Below are 16260 nucleotides of genomic sequence, written 5' to 3'. Positions count from 1 at the left end.
TACTTGAATAAAAGTATCTGATAATAAACTTAAGTATCAAAAGTACAAATAAAAGGAAATAATCATATTTACATAAATATGGATCGGATTGAATAATGTTGGATTCGATATTCAGCATTTTTCTGATTATCAGAATCAGTTGTTTTTTTTTTTTATCTGATTGCCTGGAAATATTTGCCTCCAAAATGTAGTATTAAGTACCAGAAAATTAGTACAAATGAAGAACAAGTACCTCAAAATTGTAGTAATGTACTTATTACGTGACAGTGTTGTAAAAAGTACCAAAAAGTCAACCTTCATCATGTTAAAATATTAGTCCTCAAAGTGAGCGATACAATAACTAACTTAATAAAAGTCTTAAAGTGTCAGTGATAATAAATGTACTAATAGGCAGATAATGTCAAACTCTGAAAGATGAAAATGTCATTCAAAATTTTAAAAGGCACTTACAGGAAATAACAGCGACTGAAAGGTTGAGTTTGTTCAACTGGTTCAGAGAGAGAGGCATTACTTTTTCCTTCATTTCTTTGTTTACTACTTCTACTGTCTTCTTTGTTAAACAAACACTGATTAAAAAAAAAAGTAAGTTTACACATGCGAGGAATTTGCTGTAGGTGCAAAATAACAAACAATGCTAAAAAATCATTAAAAGATACAATAAAAATACAAATAGAAATGAAAAATAGAAACATTTGGATCGACAGTAACACACAAATCTACAAAATATCTAACAAAGGTCGAGTCATTTTTAGACATTTCAATGCAGAAATCTTACATATTATATCTTTAAGCTAAATAAACAATTTTTACTTTAAATGAATTTTGCTGACAATACCCAAACTGATATTTGAAAGTTAAAAAACTATCAATATATCCCTTCAGTTTGGTTTTAAAGAATTGTGACCAAGATATGTACTGAGTGGTTTTACAGCTGAAAAATAAAGTCATCTCTGGTGGACTGATTATCTGAATTACTGCAAATATCTTTGGCTTACTTTACAACATTGTAATAGTGTCCGTGAACAGAGTGAGTCTACAGTCCATTGTTGAAGAAGCTGCTTTAAGTTGTCTAATCGGTCATGGCACTGGGGCATCGTGGGTTATAAGGGTAATGGTTCGCGGCCGGGTGAACACTGTTCCTCGACGGAGCAGCAGCGTTAACCCTGCCCATACTAACAGGATTTGGATGGTTAGTGAGAATGGAATTAGCTAATCAAGGACAACATGTCATCCCAAAGCCTCATCCAATCACCGTCTTATGTTCTGCTTAATGGGATCCAATTGAAGGGTAGCCTAATTTGTCTGGGGCCTTTTGGGACAGCGAGCTGGGGCCAGATCGCACAATTCAAAGAATCCGTTTGGATAATTAAAAGCATTTCATCAGGAAACCCAAACACTGGAGCTATACAGGGAGTCGATGTGATGGGAGCCAGCAGGTGGATTTACCTACTTTGATGGTGTTCGGTGCCATCTGTGCTTCTGTGTTGAGCTCCACGCTGACCTCACATGCTGCTGTGTGGCTCCTGTTTGTCCAAAAGAGCAGGATTTACAAGCGATGATTAAATACTTACATTGTATTCTTTGCATGAATGTTTATTCATCAGACATACTGCAGAGAACACAGCCGGAGTGCATAATCCACTGTCTCCAAACGTCCTAAATGTGAAGCAGAAAAGTGTGACATTAACAAAATGTCAATGATTTAGGGTCGTGTACAACCAAACATCACCTCTGTCTCAGTTCATTCTACCTGTGAAGTCTAAGCTAGTTTTGAATATGTGTAAGAAATGCTTTATTTCTGAGTGTACTTCTGACAGAGACGTCAGAGTCAATGCACAAAAGAAATGAAGGAGCTGCTCAGTGCTGCAAAAAATTGCAAAGAAAAAAAAAAAGAAAATCAGTCTTTACAGAAATATTCTGCTGATGTTTGCTGAGTTTAATTAGCATTTTAAAGTCGCGGGCTAATGGATGATCTTGAAATAAAGTGGTCACGATGTCAGATTTTCACTGGACGATTATCGTGGCCAAAAGAATTGATGGTAGCGATATTATCACGATATTTTGGGTGAAAATGGTCTCAGTCAAATTCATCTTAACTTTGTTTATTGTGTGTTTTGTCTGTTTTTAATCAAAACATCTAAACTGTAGGGAGAGTATGCAAACATAAATGTCTGTCCTTTCGACATGAGGAGTAAATCAGTGAGTTGCAGCTACACACTCGCACACTTACACCTACTGCGGCTTTTTCTTCTTCTTTTTCTGACATGTGGCAGCTGCCAACCAGTGTTTAAGGCCCAGGACTATGACAAAGTGAGAACAGGAAGAAACAGAAATTAATTAAGAGGTGCTGGATTATCATATGTCTATTATTAACATGATATCAATATTTCATTTTTTTTAAATCACGGTTGCTGTCAATACCGGTCGACAGTATCAGCAACATCCCTACTTGCATAATTTCCTGTAAATACTTTCTATAAATAGTTAAATATGTTGATTTCTTGTATAATAACTGCTAAAACTGTGAAGTGTGTGATGAAATGTATTCAGGAGCTGGGACACAGCAACAGTCTCGTCATTCCAAACAAAAAATAATCTAAAAGTATGCAATAAATAACTGTAAAAATAAGTGTTAATATTATTTAATGGAGAGCTTCTGAAAATGCATCAAATAAACAGACAGACAGATATAATATTAGTGCAAAAAGCACGTTTAATCATTTTGTATTGGGTCTCTTGAATGTGTTTTCATTTGTAAATTCTGACTGTGTGATTTCAGGGCTGTTTAAAATCACCTGTATAATAATAATATTATTTCCAGTAATTCACCCATTGATAATGAAACTTTTGAGGGTTTTTCTTTAAGTTAACTTTACAACAAACATTAGAAACTTGGCTTGATGAGCTCAGTGCAGACACTCAGCACAGAATAATGTTAAAGCGATGTTATAAATAAGAACAAACTGAGTTCACAAAGTACCATAAAAACAAAAAAATGTGGTAGAAAAAATATATCCTGAAGGGGCAGACGGTATAATGTAAATAATGGATTATGGATGGATGGAAGTCAAATGAGCTGAACATATTAAAACACCTGAAATATCAGAAATAACTACAAAGAAAACCTTATACCTTGAAAACAAAATTAACTTTTAAGAGCCAGTGCCAAATATTTATTTATTCATTCATTTATGTAATTATTCGTACGTCTGGCTGTGTCTATAAACTTTCTATTTGAAAACCTCTCCTGTTGCCACATAAGCTGTCTTTCTCTAAACTCACTCAGAAGGGTTTAGGGGGCTGATGGGATTACTTTAAGCTGTTAGGAGTAGTTAATGGTCTTTCCTAGTGTCGGTAAGTAACACTGACTAATTGACCAGAGCCAGCAGACAGCTGACACTGGCTCGCAGCAACAGGTGGTCGCTGCTGCTCTGAAGTCACTTGTTTAGGATCTGAAGAGGGGATTCTCCTTCCTGTTAGCCGACTGCATCAACACGGTCAAAGGACGTTTTAGGGGTCTTCTGCAGGTGATAGACAGAAGCTGGATGTTATTCAGTGGATAATAAGCCTCAAACGTCAGGACGTCCCCACAGGTAAGAAACATGATTACGAAATATTTTTTACATTTTTAGTTTTGTATTGTCTTTTGTGTAAGAGGAACATCTGATTTATCTTTTTTCTCCCCTGAGTCTATGTCCGATATGCAATAATTTATCAATTCCTGTTTACGAGGATTTTCCAACTGTGTCTGAGCTGCAAGTAACATTTCATTATCAATCATTTGTCTACAAAGGAATCTACCACATTGTTTGATCTTAAAAGTGTGAAAAATTAGAGAAAAGTTGCGACACAAATAGTTTCCAGAGCTCGAGGCGCTGTCTTTAAATGTCTTGTTTTGTCTAAAAACCCAAAGATATTCAGTTTTCATCATTTGAGACTAAGAAAATAGAAAATATTAACATTTGAGAAGCTGGAACCAGTGACTTTTTCTACATTTCTGAATAAAAATGACACAGTTTATCAGAATTGTTGGCTGCATTTTAAAATTCTTGTGTTTTACTAATTGCAAGCGTTAAATACAAGTTCAAATCTGTTAACGTCTGATGCCTGAGAGCTACTCAGAATGAAAAAAAAAAATTCTTAAAGGGGCAATATGAAGCTCAAACTCAGAATTTTAATATTAACAATATTAATGAGAGAATAATACAAACTCAGAAATATTTAGCTTAAACAAGCTGTTCTCAGAGGAAAATAAGGTCCCCAGAACACTGTTCTATAAAGGTGGCAGGGTCCGCCACATATAAACAAAGTAAAACAGTATGAAGTTGTGTCGTTCTTTAAGGTCAGTTTGCTCATTCAGGTTATTCAGTCATCAAAACAAAGAGAGTTTGTTTATTTAGTTTGTTCAGGCATAAATGAAAATCCCCAAAACTACATAATGCACCTTTAAGTATTAAGAGTTAGTTGATGGATGATGGAGGCGAGTGACGGCGCTCTCCCTGCCCTGAGACGACCCCCCTGAGCTGCTTGTGATGCCTCATTCACTCCGTCGTTTGTGGCAGCTCCTTTATGAGATTAAGAGATTTCTTTACCACGCTGACATGGACGAAATTTAGAGAACATAGGATGTGTAACCTCCAGCTAATCTTGTCGTTATGAGAAAGGTGGGATCAGGCTATCGGATTGCTGAGACGTTAAAGGAGCTCTGACACAAACAGCAGGATGGAAGCGTTTACTCGGAAACAGGAAAGCGATCCTTCGGAGAAACTATGGTCCGTCACAAACGATCAACTCCAGTCTTTAATTTAAACTCAGGGAGGGATTTACAGTTATTATTTACTCTTGACCAAAAACACAGACCTGATTTAATTGTCAAAGGTGTTGATTCAACATAATTTTACAGGATTTTTGTTTGTATTTGACTCCATTATATTCATTTTATCCATCTTCAGAGAAACAACGTGACAACATAGTTAGAAGCACTTGTCTTGCAAAAAGATTAAAATATTGCGGCTGTGCATAGTTGTTATTGTCATTATTGACGATAACCTTCTGATTGTTTCTCAATTCATTAAATAAAATCACCCAAAAAATTCCACGGTGGTGTCCTTAACTTTCTTGCATTGTCTGACTAACAATCCAGAAAACAAAGATATTCAATTTACGCTGATATGAAACAAAAAGAAACATTTGGGACGCTGAAACCAGAGAATGTTGCTTGAAAAATGAAACAACTGATCAATTATCTAAATAGGCAGCGATTTAAAATCTATTGATAAAACAATTTTTTTGTGATGTGATTTGTGCACATCTGTAGCACCAATATTTATTTTATTTTCTTGCAGACAAGACGCTTAAATTGTCTTAATGTGTCTCCGTTTTCTTTAGGAAGTCCTGTTTTCTGTCTGTATTTGACTCTGTAATTAATTTAAAACACATTACAGTAAATCACAGCAGCTTCTTCTCTCTCTAGTTTCATATCCAACACAGACATAAAGCATATCACAGTGCTCCCCATTCACTAACAGCATTGCTAATCATGTGTCCTTGGAACGGATGGATCCTAAATTAATTTAAATGGATTGGCACACTGAATGCCTCAATTGGATTACAGTCTGTAATGCAGTCTAACGAGATGCTGTCATTTGCATGTGATTTGGACGGCAAACTGCCTGGAAACAATTAGATGTTTTACAATTTGCATTCTTAAAAAACGTTCATGTGCTGGCATTGTTAAAAAACAAAACAAAATGAATAAAAAGACATGAGCGTGTTCACTAATTGATGCTGTTTGTGTCTTGACAGTAAGTGTGAACCTGAACTGCTCCACACACCACTTCAGACAGTGTTTGGACTCGTGCCAGCTTCATTTACGCCCGGAGCAAAGCCACTGATTCAAGTTCCTGAAGCTCCAAAAGACAACAGGCCGGTACGACCAGCTACTCTCCCAGTTACATGAAGACATTTTATCACTGTTTTATCATTATTCTCCAATGCTCATCACAAATAAATGGCCATAAATCTGCTTTAAAATCACAAGCAAAGACTAAGGATGCACAATTTATATCAGGCCCAAAATGTGTAATTAGATATCATAGGCTGATATCAGCTGATAATGAAAAATAGCTGATAAATATGAAGCCAAACTGCCTTCATTGACTAAAAAAGTGCAGCATCTGCACTCTGACATCTTTGCTCACTTCAGTGTGGCCTTTTTTACCCTCTCTTGTGTGTATAAATGTACGTTTATGATCTGCTTTTTAAAATGCAAGAATGTAAAACTATTTTATAGGTACTGGCCATAAGAAGCAGGTAGTGATCAATTATTGGAATCGGCTGAAAAAAACTTCATATCATGCAACCCTGAAGAAGACGCTCCTTATAAGTGCAGAACTTGCCTGAGAATCATTAAGTTTTTAAGGTTTCTTCAGTATCAAAGTAATCTAGTGAGTTATGCTTGGACATCAATGGTTACATTGCAAACAGGAACTGCTAATGGCTAATTCGGCAAACTTTTAAAGGTGCTAATTTGCAAAAAAAAAAAAAAAATAACACTTTCTCGTCTCCAGTCTCAGCAGTTTACTTCTGAAGTTCACTGGCTGCTTCATCAACATCTTCCCATGCATCAGCACGCTCACCAGCATGCCTTCACTCCCTACCTGCACCAAACGTTGACCATCCTGCCTGCTCCAGTGGGAACACAGGACAGTGAAGTAAGGACATGTCACAATCCTGCACGCCACTTCTGACCTGAATGTTATCTCCTTTACAGTCTATATTTGTTATCTCCTGCTCCATTTTTAACCACCAAGATTAATTTAAAGGTCGTAACCTTTCACCTCTTGCTACAGTTCAACATGCATCTTCTCAGAGGATCAAACAAGTCATCGTTTGCTCCTGTCACGTCCTTCCACAGAACACAGAAGTCCGTCAGGCCAACAGTGAGTCCACCACGCATCAATCACTACTGTCTTTCTTCTGTGTCCGAATTAAAAATCCATTATGATCGATAAAATTGGTTTGATTGATCAGATTTTTATTTTTTGTTTCAGAAACGAGGGAGATGGGGTTCCTTACACGTGTGCATAGCATGGAAGATTTATTACGACAAACAACTCAAGGTAATGTGAAGCTAAACGCATCAAACGTTTAGCAACAAAAACTGTGTTTGTTCTGAATTCATTAAAGTATTCAGTCTTGATTTGGGGATTTTTGTTGTCCATTTATAAACAAGTCATTATGTGACAAATATGTTTAAATTATTATTATTATTATTAAATTATTATTGTATTCGTCATGTATCTTTAAGCTTTTTATCTTTTTGATAAGCACACACTATTTAAAGTCAGACATGTTTATCTAAGGTATTCAGTTGACAGACAACACTTAGTAAGCCAGTTTTAAGGAGCGACACATACCAGCTCCAAACACAACTCTTTTAATTAAAGGGTAACTCCACCAACTTGGGGAGTACTATTGCATATGTGAAAAAAAGTAGTATAAAGCCTTTTTTGGCTCCAGAGGAAGCTGCATGTAATCTGATAAATTGCCTCCAGTGATGTCACTTGGTGGCATTGTGGGTAATGTAGGCACCAGATTTGAAAAGAAAGAATAGGTGGAATAAAAAAGGTGATATCTCTGGTTCTGTTGTATCAATTCAGACTAATGGACTGCATTTTCAAAACCTGGTGCCCACATTACCCATAATGCAACTTAGCCACAAAAGACTTCATACTACTTTTTTTCACATGCCGTAGTCCTCCCCAAGACAACACACTTCCATGTGTAAAATTCTAGGAATTACCCTTTAAGACATATTGTCCTTCTGAGTTACATACTTCTGTGTCTGATTTCCAAAGTATTTTGTGCTTCGCAAACTGTATTTGATCCATATTTTAACAGAGGATGCAGCAGAAACGCAGCAGTCTCCATCAAGAAGTGACACCTGAGTGTCCTGCCAGCAGTCTACCTGACTCAGTCCAACAAAAGGAGTCGGACCAGAGCTGCTGCAGACACCCAGATCTGGGTGAGTTTCAGGCCGGCAGTGTAGGAAAAATACCTTTAGCAACAGTAGGATATGTGTTATATCACTAAAACCCATCTGCTCATCTTTTCTTTTTTTTTCTTTTTTTAAGATATTCCGTGTGGACACTCGAGAAAACCAGCTGAGACCTTCAGCCACTTCAACAGGAGCTATCCCTCTGACCTTTACACATCTCCACCTTGCTGCAGCTGTCCGACCCAGAGGGAAAAACTGGAACAGCCCCCGAACCTGCACTGGAGAGAGAAACTCTCTGAGAAGCAGAAACAACATAGCAGGAGCCAACAAGCTGCCACGGCGAAGGATTTACTTCTTAGAGACAAATCCTGGGATCGAGCGGCGACTCCTGAACCTGACGGCAGACACAGCGACTCACTCGATCGGAAAAGGTCACTTGAGGGCAACAGCTTCGTTAGAGTAAAGAGGGTGAGGCAGGAATATATAGACGACCGGTTTGATTCTTCACATCCACCTTCACAGCCAGTAGCAGTGCAACATAGAAGTGATTTGTCTGTGTTGTATCCTAACAGCAGTAGATGTGATGTTACCAGAAGTCCTTATCCAGGAGCTGAAATGCATCCTTACCAAACTGCTTCATGGGAGCCACTGTGGGATCTCCACTCCAGACAAAACGCCCTGAAAGACTGCACAGTGAATACCTGCAAGGCGATCAGGATACCTCTTATAGCACAGAGGCAAAAAGAGACTATTCATGGCTTTTGTGCACCACCTCTTTACCTGCCTCTTGCCTTGAGGCAGCAGGAGACAGTTGACCTCAGAGGGAGGGAGTTTCTACACTCACGTCAGGAGAGCTGTCATCTCCAATGCTGCAGACAGCAACTCACTCATCCTGGCTTTCTGGCAACGTCCTACCTGGGGCCCTGAGTCTCCCGGGTCTGCCTGACAGAAACAAGAGCAGCTGTTCTCATTACAGCAATCACTGATTTACAGTATGTCTGTTAGGTTCACTGGTGACTCTGGTCTGAGTAGGAATTCAACAGAACTCTGTCCAATAAATAAAAAAACAAAGATACTATTTCACTAGAACAGCTTTCATTAGAAGTTTATCAATAAAGCACGGTGGTCGGGAAAATTGACAGCGTCAATTTCTCAGATGGATTTTGGCAACTGTGCAGTGAAACCTACACTGTAATGATTCCCATGTAAAATCAGTTATTTGAATAAAAATATTAAGATGCATGTGCTTGCTCATTTTTTTTTTATGGTCAGATGATACCACTGATCATGTTCGGAGGAGTTTAAAAATGTTGAGTTTAAAAATTAAATGCAGCTGTGTTAAGACTTAGGTCAATTTTGACTTTCATGGTTTGGGCTTTTTTAAGTTAAGTCAAAAATATGAAATAGATAGTTGAGATTAAAGAAATAAAAGATCATATTTATGATGGAAAAAGTCAAAAATGTGAGAAACAGTGTAATTGTATCCTAAAATTATGACTTTTTAACTCATAAGTTTTACTTTATCTCATTATTTCAACTTTTTCTCATTATTTTGACTCTCTATCTTTCCACTTTCTTTTCTAAAAGTATGACTATCTGATAAGTTCAACTCTTAATCTCATAATTATGCTCTATGGGATGTTTTTGTTTTTAATCAAGGCTAAGTTTTCATCCATTTTTTTTCTTTAACTGGCAGGAATGGGCTTCCATAGTACTTAGTTACAGTGGTGTGTTGAGTGAAATGATATCATCAGCATGCTAACATGCTCACAATGACAGTGCTGCATGTTCACCATCTTCGTTTAGCACATTAGCATGCCAACATTTGCCGCTTAGCAATGAACACTGAGTACATTTAAACCTGAAAGAATGCCGTTAAGGTCATTTGGTCACAAACCAAAATATGGGAAAAATCATTTTTGACCTGCTGGTGGCGCCTACTCAAGTACAGTACTTGAGTAAACTTACTTAGTTACTTTCCACTATTGCTGACTGATGACCGACCTTGCAACATTAAAATCCCTACAGCCACGCCCACAAGTGCGAGTGAATAAACAAACAAGAGTTGTTCACTTTTGTATAAAAATGTATTTAAAATTTATAACAATAAAATTAAGCAACATTCAAGGCTGCAATAAAAAATAATGTCTTCTGAAATCCTTCATCCAGGCACCATCATGGAAATATCACAGAAAACGGAACATGGTGTGTAAATCACAACATTACATAGATCTGGCTTTGTAGTGCTTTAACTTAACTTTTGGTCAGAAACAACCTATAAACCTTTCATACCGGAAGAAAAATACCACTAACATCTGGCTTTTGTCTTCTGTGGGAAAGTGTACAATCAGCATTCATTCCCAGGTCAAATTACTCCGCAGTAGTCACAGGTTTTAATCGGAGATCTATCTAGCTCCGATCGGCAGTGATGGAAACGTGATGGAGACGCAAATCTTTGCCCGTTTACCAGCGTGATGCTATGATGCACGTTGAAGGTGCGGATGTTGGCGCGTAAATGGTTTTTTATCCATCGTGGTTCTAGCAGCGCTCGAACATCATTCACTTGGCACAGAGTTTGAAAGAGACTGAAGTAAAAGACATAAAAAAGGCCTCCATGCTGCTTCCTACTGTTGCCTGTTTTACGCCACAATCGCGTCATCGAACGGGACACACCAGGAAAAGGAAAAACAGAGGCAAACACGTCTACTAGCAATGGGAAAAAAGCTGATTGCCTATTTTCAACTCCGCTGTAAAAATGTTGTACAGGCAGTTTCTTTAATGGGACACGTCACAAAGCTAAGCTGAAGCATCAGAACTGCTAAAATGTAAGCGTGGTCTCCGAAACCGGTGAAGTGATCTCAGTGTAACACCACTCCAACAACACTGGAGACCAGGAGAAAGCTTCAGCCAATGACAGCTCCGCAGCAGAATACGCTACAACAGGCAAACCAATTTAATTGCATAAGAGCTACTAGAGAGCCTACAATGGATGCATGGTGCAGTACAGCGAGGAAGGATCAAACCACGTCCATCCCAAGGCCCCTCGCGACCTCCGTTAGGGCCTGAACTGCTCCAGAAGTCCCACTAACATCACAGTCCTCCTGGGACAACCCTCCAGGCTCCTCCTCAATGTGAGGGATGGTGCTCATCACACAGTAAACAGGGGAGTCACTGCCTCTGGGGCTGGGCTGAGACGAAACGTCCTCGCCTCCAGACAGCTCCGAGGAGTACGAGGAGGAGGAGCTGGACGAGGGCGAGGACGATCCTGCGGGGGAGCTTCGGCCGCTCTCTGGTGTGACCTCAGCCCTCTTGTTCCGGCTGCTCGTTCTCTGACTTTTCCGAAGGCTCTGCGGCTTTTTGGCCATGTTCTTCATGATCTCCTTTGTCACTTCCACGGTCTCAAACCGCACCATATTTACTTTGAGGAAGCCGTCTACATCCTTCCTGTATCTGTGAAGAAAATAACTCACTCATTAAATATTTATTTCGACTTGTCTTATAGTATCTTTAATTACAGCTGAGTGGATTTATGATTTATTACAGGTATAAAAATGGTTGTTGCAGTGGTGATTGGCTGTCGTGACCAACCTAAAGCGGGAGTGTCCAGACGGCCACTTCAGCTCGTGCTTCTTGCGAAGGTGGAGTGTGAGAGTGTAACACCAGGAGAAGACCTTATCACAGAGATGGCATTTGTATTTGGACATCCCCCCGACCTGTTAAAATATTATGTGACGCTGTTAACAACAAAAAAGCATCATCATCATAACTGTCACCAAGGTAACAGCAGGTTGTAGTGATGGTCTAAAGAGGTTATACAATTTATGTTGGTGCTGACGAACCTCGTGCACTCTCTTGAAGTGGTGGCTCATAGTTGGGAATGTGTGACAGGAATAATCACAACCCTCCACTGTGCAGTGATACACGGTGCCCTCGTTGTGAACCTCTGTGTGCTTTTGTAGATCGCGCTGGTTTTTAAATCTGTAAAAAAGAAAAAAGAAAAGTCAACAAAAAACATGATTTTATGATGCTGATATGAGTCCAACAAAGAAATAAAATACTACTTCACACACAAGTAATGTTGTAATTTGCAACAATATTTATTTTAAATTTTAATAGCACAAATGTTCACTCAGATGTTTTCATTAAGTAAAACTAGTAATACTACAGTGTAGAAATAGTTTGATCCAACTAAAAGGCCTGCATTAAAAGATGTAATGAAGCAAAAGTACAAAAGTATTAGCATCAAAATATCAAGTACGTATTATGCAAAAAGGCCTTTTTCAAAATAATGTATATTTTATTATTGAATTAAGATTATACCCCACTTTAATGTTGCTGCTTGTAAAGTTGGAGCTAATTTGAATTACTTTATAAATTGCTCAGTAGCTAATTAACTTCCCCCCAGGGCTAAATAAAGTCTTCATCTATAATAATCCATCATCCTCTATTTGTGGATTATATTTCGAATTATTAATCGGAAACTGCAAAGTAACTAAGAGGTATCAAATAAAGGAAGTGAACTCAAAAGTACAGTATTACCTCTGAAATGCAGTCGAGTAAATGTACTAAGCTACTTTCCGTCACTGAATATTATTGACAACAGCACTGGGTATAATGGACGCTTGTTGTTCCTCTTTTGTTTGGATTCGTTGTAGGACTGGACAATTAACAGCAATATTACCGAAATCACAATATGGCCAAGTGCGATAAGCAAATCGCAGGTGCTGCAATTTTTTTCTTCAAAAAGTCAAATGTGTTACAACACACCATTAAAAGTGAAGCGTTCTGGTGAAAAAACAAAAAAGATAAAGTATTCCTCAGCCCCGATTTTGCCAATGTACAGATGTTGTCAACGGGACATCTAATCAACAGTTTTGAGGGTCTACCTCTTGTCACAGAAGTCACATGGGAAGGGCCGCTCATCACAGTGGCGGAACCGGATGTGGATCTTCAGAGCTGCCAAAGTGGTGCAGGTCATGTCACAGAAGGGACACTTTACCTGATTCACTGAGAGTAAAAGACAAGAAGACAAGAAATAATTATTATTTTTTATTATTGTTACATGTAAATTTGTTTAATCAATCCGTGGAACAAGACATTGGACATCAAACTAACTCTATGACAATATGATTAACGACCCGCTACATGGATCATCACAGCACAATCTGCCTTACAGGAGTAAAGGACCTACTGTTAGTGAGTAAATACCTCCTTAATCATTAAAATAATAAGGTCAATATTGTCAAACAGATGTAATAACAAGATGGTGAAGACTACTTTCACATGATATAACCCTATACTTACAACATCTCGATAAAAATAAATATTTATATAAGAATGATTGAAAAGTTATTTCATCATCAAACAAAAAACAATTACCGTGCTGACGAACATGATCCCTTAAAAGTCTCTCGCTGGAAAAAGCTTTACCACAGTGTTCGCAAACCAGCGACTCTGTTCAAATGAAAGGAGAATGAAACAAAGTCAGCATTTATGAAAGACCTTCAACACAGAAATGATGCAAACCGAAGTGTTCGTCTCACCTACTGGCTCGGCCTGCCTGTGTAGGTGGTCAAACAGCTTTGTATTGCTGGAGAACATGCTGCCACACGTGGGACAGGCTACGAGTCTCTCCTGAGTGTGGCTCCGCATGTGTTCTCTCAGACGATACCTGATCTTGAAGAAGGCATCACAGCCTGTAACAGAAATATGAAATATAGATAACACTATAACAAGGAACATCTTCAAAGTCCTCTTTGCTCAGTCATACCTGTCCAGTGGCAGAAGAGAGCCTGCTGTTGTTGTGGGAGAGACTGTGGCTCAGCACTTTCAACATGATTGTCAACATGTCGGTAGAACCACTCAGGATTGTTGAATGTACTCTGTAAAAAGACAGTAATATTAATCTATAAAAATGCTGCTGTGACTCATTTGATGAACAATGATTGAACTTGAACTAAAAATACCTACATCACAGTGCTCCCACTGGCAAACGTATCCGTCTGATCCTTCGGGCACCAGGTTGTTGCTGTGGACGCCTTGGTTGCAGCTGGGCAGATCAGGACGGGACTTGAGCAGCTGTGACCCGACGAACTTGAGCTTACCGTGGTAGTTGTGGAAGTAAGCATGGACCTCCAGCTCTGCGGGGCTTCCCATAGATAGAAATTCACATCCATTCCAGAGACAAGCAAACTCATCTAAACAAAGAGAGGGAAGAGTTGTTGCAATAAAGAAAGGACAGCAGGTTTTGTACAGCCTTTTAAGTAAAATTGATGCACTTTTCAAGTATGTTAAAGGTACCGAAACCAACAATTTCCAGACACTCAAAGCCTTCAGCATCACATCTAAACTGTTACTGCAACACTTCATCTAGTTTACATCTGCACCCTGCTTTTCATTACACATTCTCTATATAAAACAGAAAAACACCATTAAGAGGAAAACTACGCAGTTTCATCTTTTAAACGCCTCTTACTAAAAGTGCATCTGTGTGTCACATTTAAAAACGAGATCCCATGATCGGCTACATCTCAAAGCCCCACATGTAAACACTGAACATCTGAAGTTTTAGAGATTTCTATGATTGTGTCTAAGGCTGTTGTCTTCTAGTGTAAGGCCTCCTGTGCAAAACAGATCTTGATCTCACTGAGATGTCCTGACAACATGAATGTCAGAATGAATGACCTTTCCTATTGTTTTCAAGAACATCTCCCAGCCTCCTCACTCACCCAGCCCCTCTAAGGCATCGTTGTCTCCCAGGTAGTCCTTTAAATGCAGGGACATGTGATCGCTCAGCTCCTCCATGGTGTGGCCCTTGAAGTCGCATGAATCCCACTCACAGGCCACCTCAAAGTTGTCCAGTCTCTTCGTTGTCATCATGATGGAGATCAGTGTGTGCTGCTCACACAATCCAGACCACCTGCACTGAGGCACATACAGCGTCAGACATTTTAACAGAGAGATAAAAATAAACTATGGGCTAAAATACCTCAGCTAAGAAGCAGTTTCACTGGCTACAAGTGGCTGGAAATTAAATCTTTTAAACGACGTTAGCTTAGGTTAGCTGATCTGATCTATCAGACTACTTGTCTATATTTCTGTCTGAAAGTTAAATAACCAACACAACGTTTACAATCTTGTGCAATCTAACGAACCAAGAAACTAGCAAACAGTTGTTTATATGTAGCTTAGTGTGTTGTGTTCATAGAAAAGTTAGTATTTTGGCTAACAGTGTAGCTCCCGCTGAACCTGTCAAACCTCTCCTTTTATCCTAAACAGCAAACGTTCATTAACATTTTTTAACCGTTTAACATGAGAAATATTTAACATCTTAACAGAGAATCTGTACAAACACAGTAATGTTTCATACGCTTGTGATACACGAAGCTTGTAAATGTTTTCTACGGGTCTTACTGTCACTGGCTGCAGCAGCTCTGTTATCTCTTCCCTCCTCTCAGCTTGTCTCGGTTTGTTTATTTCCGGTCAGTCAGAGCTCAAAGCGGAAGTCGTTCTTCTTCGTCTGTTTTTAAAAAAACCGAGTGACAAGAAGAACATACCGCCGACTACAGTACAGGAGTGTGACAACAAGAAACTGGAGTACATTTAAAATGTGTATTCAGTTTTTTAGAGACAAATTGGAAACTCTCCGTATGTTTACATTCAATAGGGTGATATAAAGTTGTTGTTATCATTAATTATTGGTGTGCAATTGACAAGTTTTAGTCAAACACAAGTGTTCAAGCCTCATTTAACCTTTTTTCACTACACTAAATGTCTATATATACACTGTAAAATCTGACAAAGTGATCTTACTTCAAGGTAATCGGCTACCTCAAAGTAAAGGGGACTAATAAGTTGTAAAAACCTTTTAGGTCATGCAATTTAAATGTAATAGTCTACTTTACCAGTAGTTTGCTGCAGAAGTGCTTATTGAAACCACAATAGTACTTAAAAGGAGATAATGGAAGCCATACAGGTGGTGTTAGACCCAATTTTAATATTAGTGATTCTGATAGACAATTTAGATATAAAAGACACTACTTTTTACATTTTTACAGTTTTTATAGTTTAACAAGTGCCAAAAAGATTTATGAAACCATTGTGCAATTGACAATAATGTCTTTACTTAATTATAATTTCCTATATATACACTGTAAAATCTGACAAAGTGATCTTACTTTGAGGAAACCGATTACCTTAAAATTACTTATTAATTTTAGTCTACTTTACTTGGTAATTCTGTGGTAATCGGTTTCCTGACC

General features: G+C 38.4%; 1 protein-coding gene across 4 annotated transcripts; it reads right to left on the bottom strand.

The window, feature by feature from the left end:
• Positions 1-10080: 10080 nt before the first annotated feature.
• Positions 10081-15481, bottom strand: LOC311255580 (histone H4 transcription factor). 4 transcript variants are annotated; one of them, XM_084350178.1, is made up of 10 exons: positions 15404-15481; positions 14728-14918; positions 13970-14196; positions 13770-13881; positions 13543-13695; positions 13379-13453; positions 12886-13006; positions 11839-11977; positions 11588-11712; positions 10081-11449 (listed from the first exon to the last, which is right to left on the bottom strand). In XM_084350178.1, exons 2-10 carry the CDS (start codon positions 14876-14878, stop codon positions 11017-11019), a joined length of 1536 nt encoding a protein of 511 aa, XP_084206304.1. In that variant the 5' UTR covers positions 14879-14918; positions 15404-15481; the 3' UTR covers positions 10081-11016. The 4 variants fall into 4 exon arrangements, with proteins under 4 accessions (XP_084206304.1, XP_084206303.1, XP_084206301.1 ...); XM_084350177.1 differs by having other exon boundaries at positions 15413-15477; XM_084350175.1 differs by having other exon boundaries at positions 14728-14923; positions 15413-15464.
• Positions 15482-16260: the final 779 nt, after the last annotated feature.

This window comes from Pagrus pagrus (assembly GCF_965226575.1).
Source record: "Pagrus pagrus genome assembly, chromosome: 4".
Classification (NCBI taxonomy): Eukaryota; Metazoa; Chordata; class Actinopteri; order Spariformes; family Sparidae; genus Pagrus; species Pagrus pagrus.
This window is presented reverse-complemented; position numbering and strand designations above follow the sequence as displayed.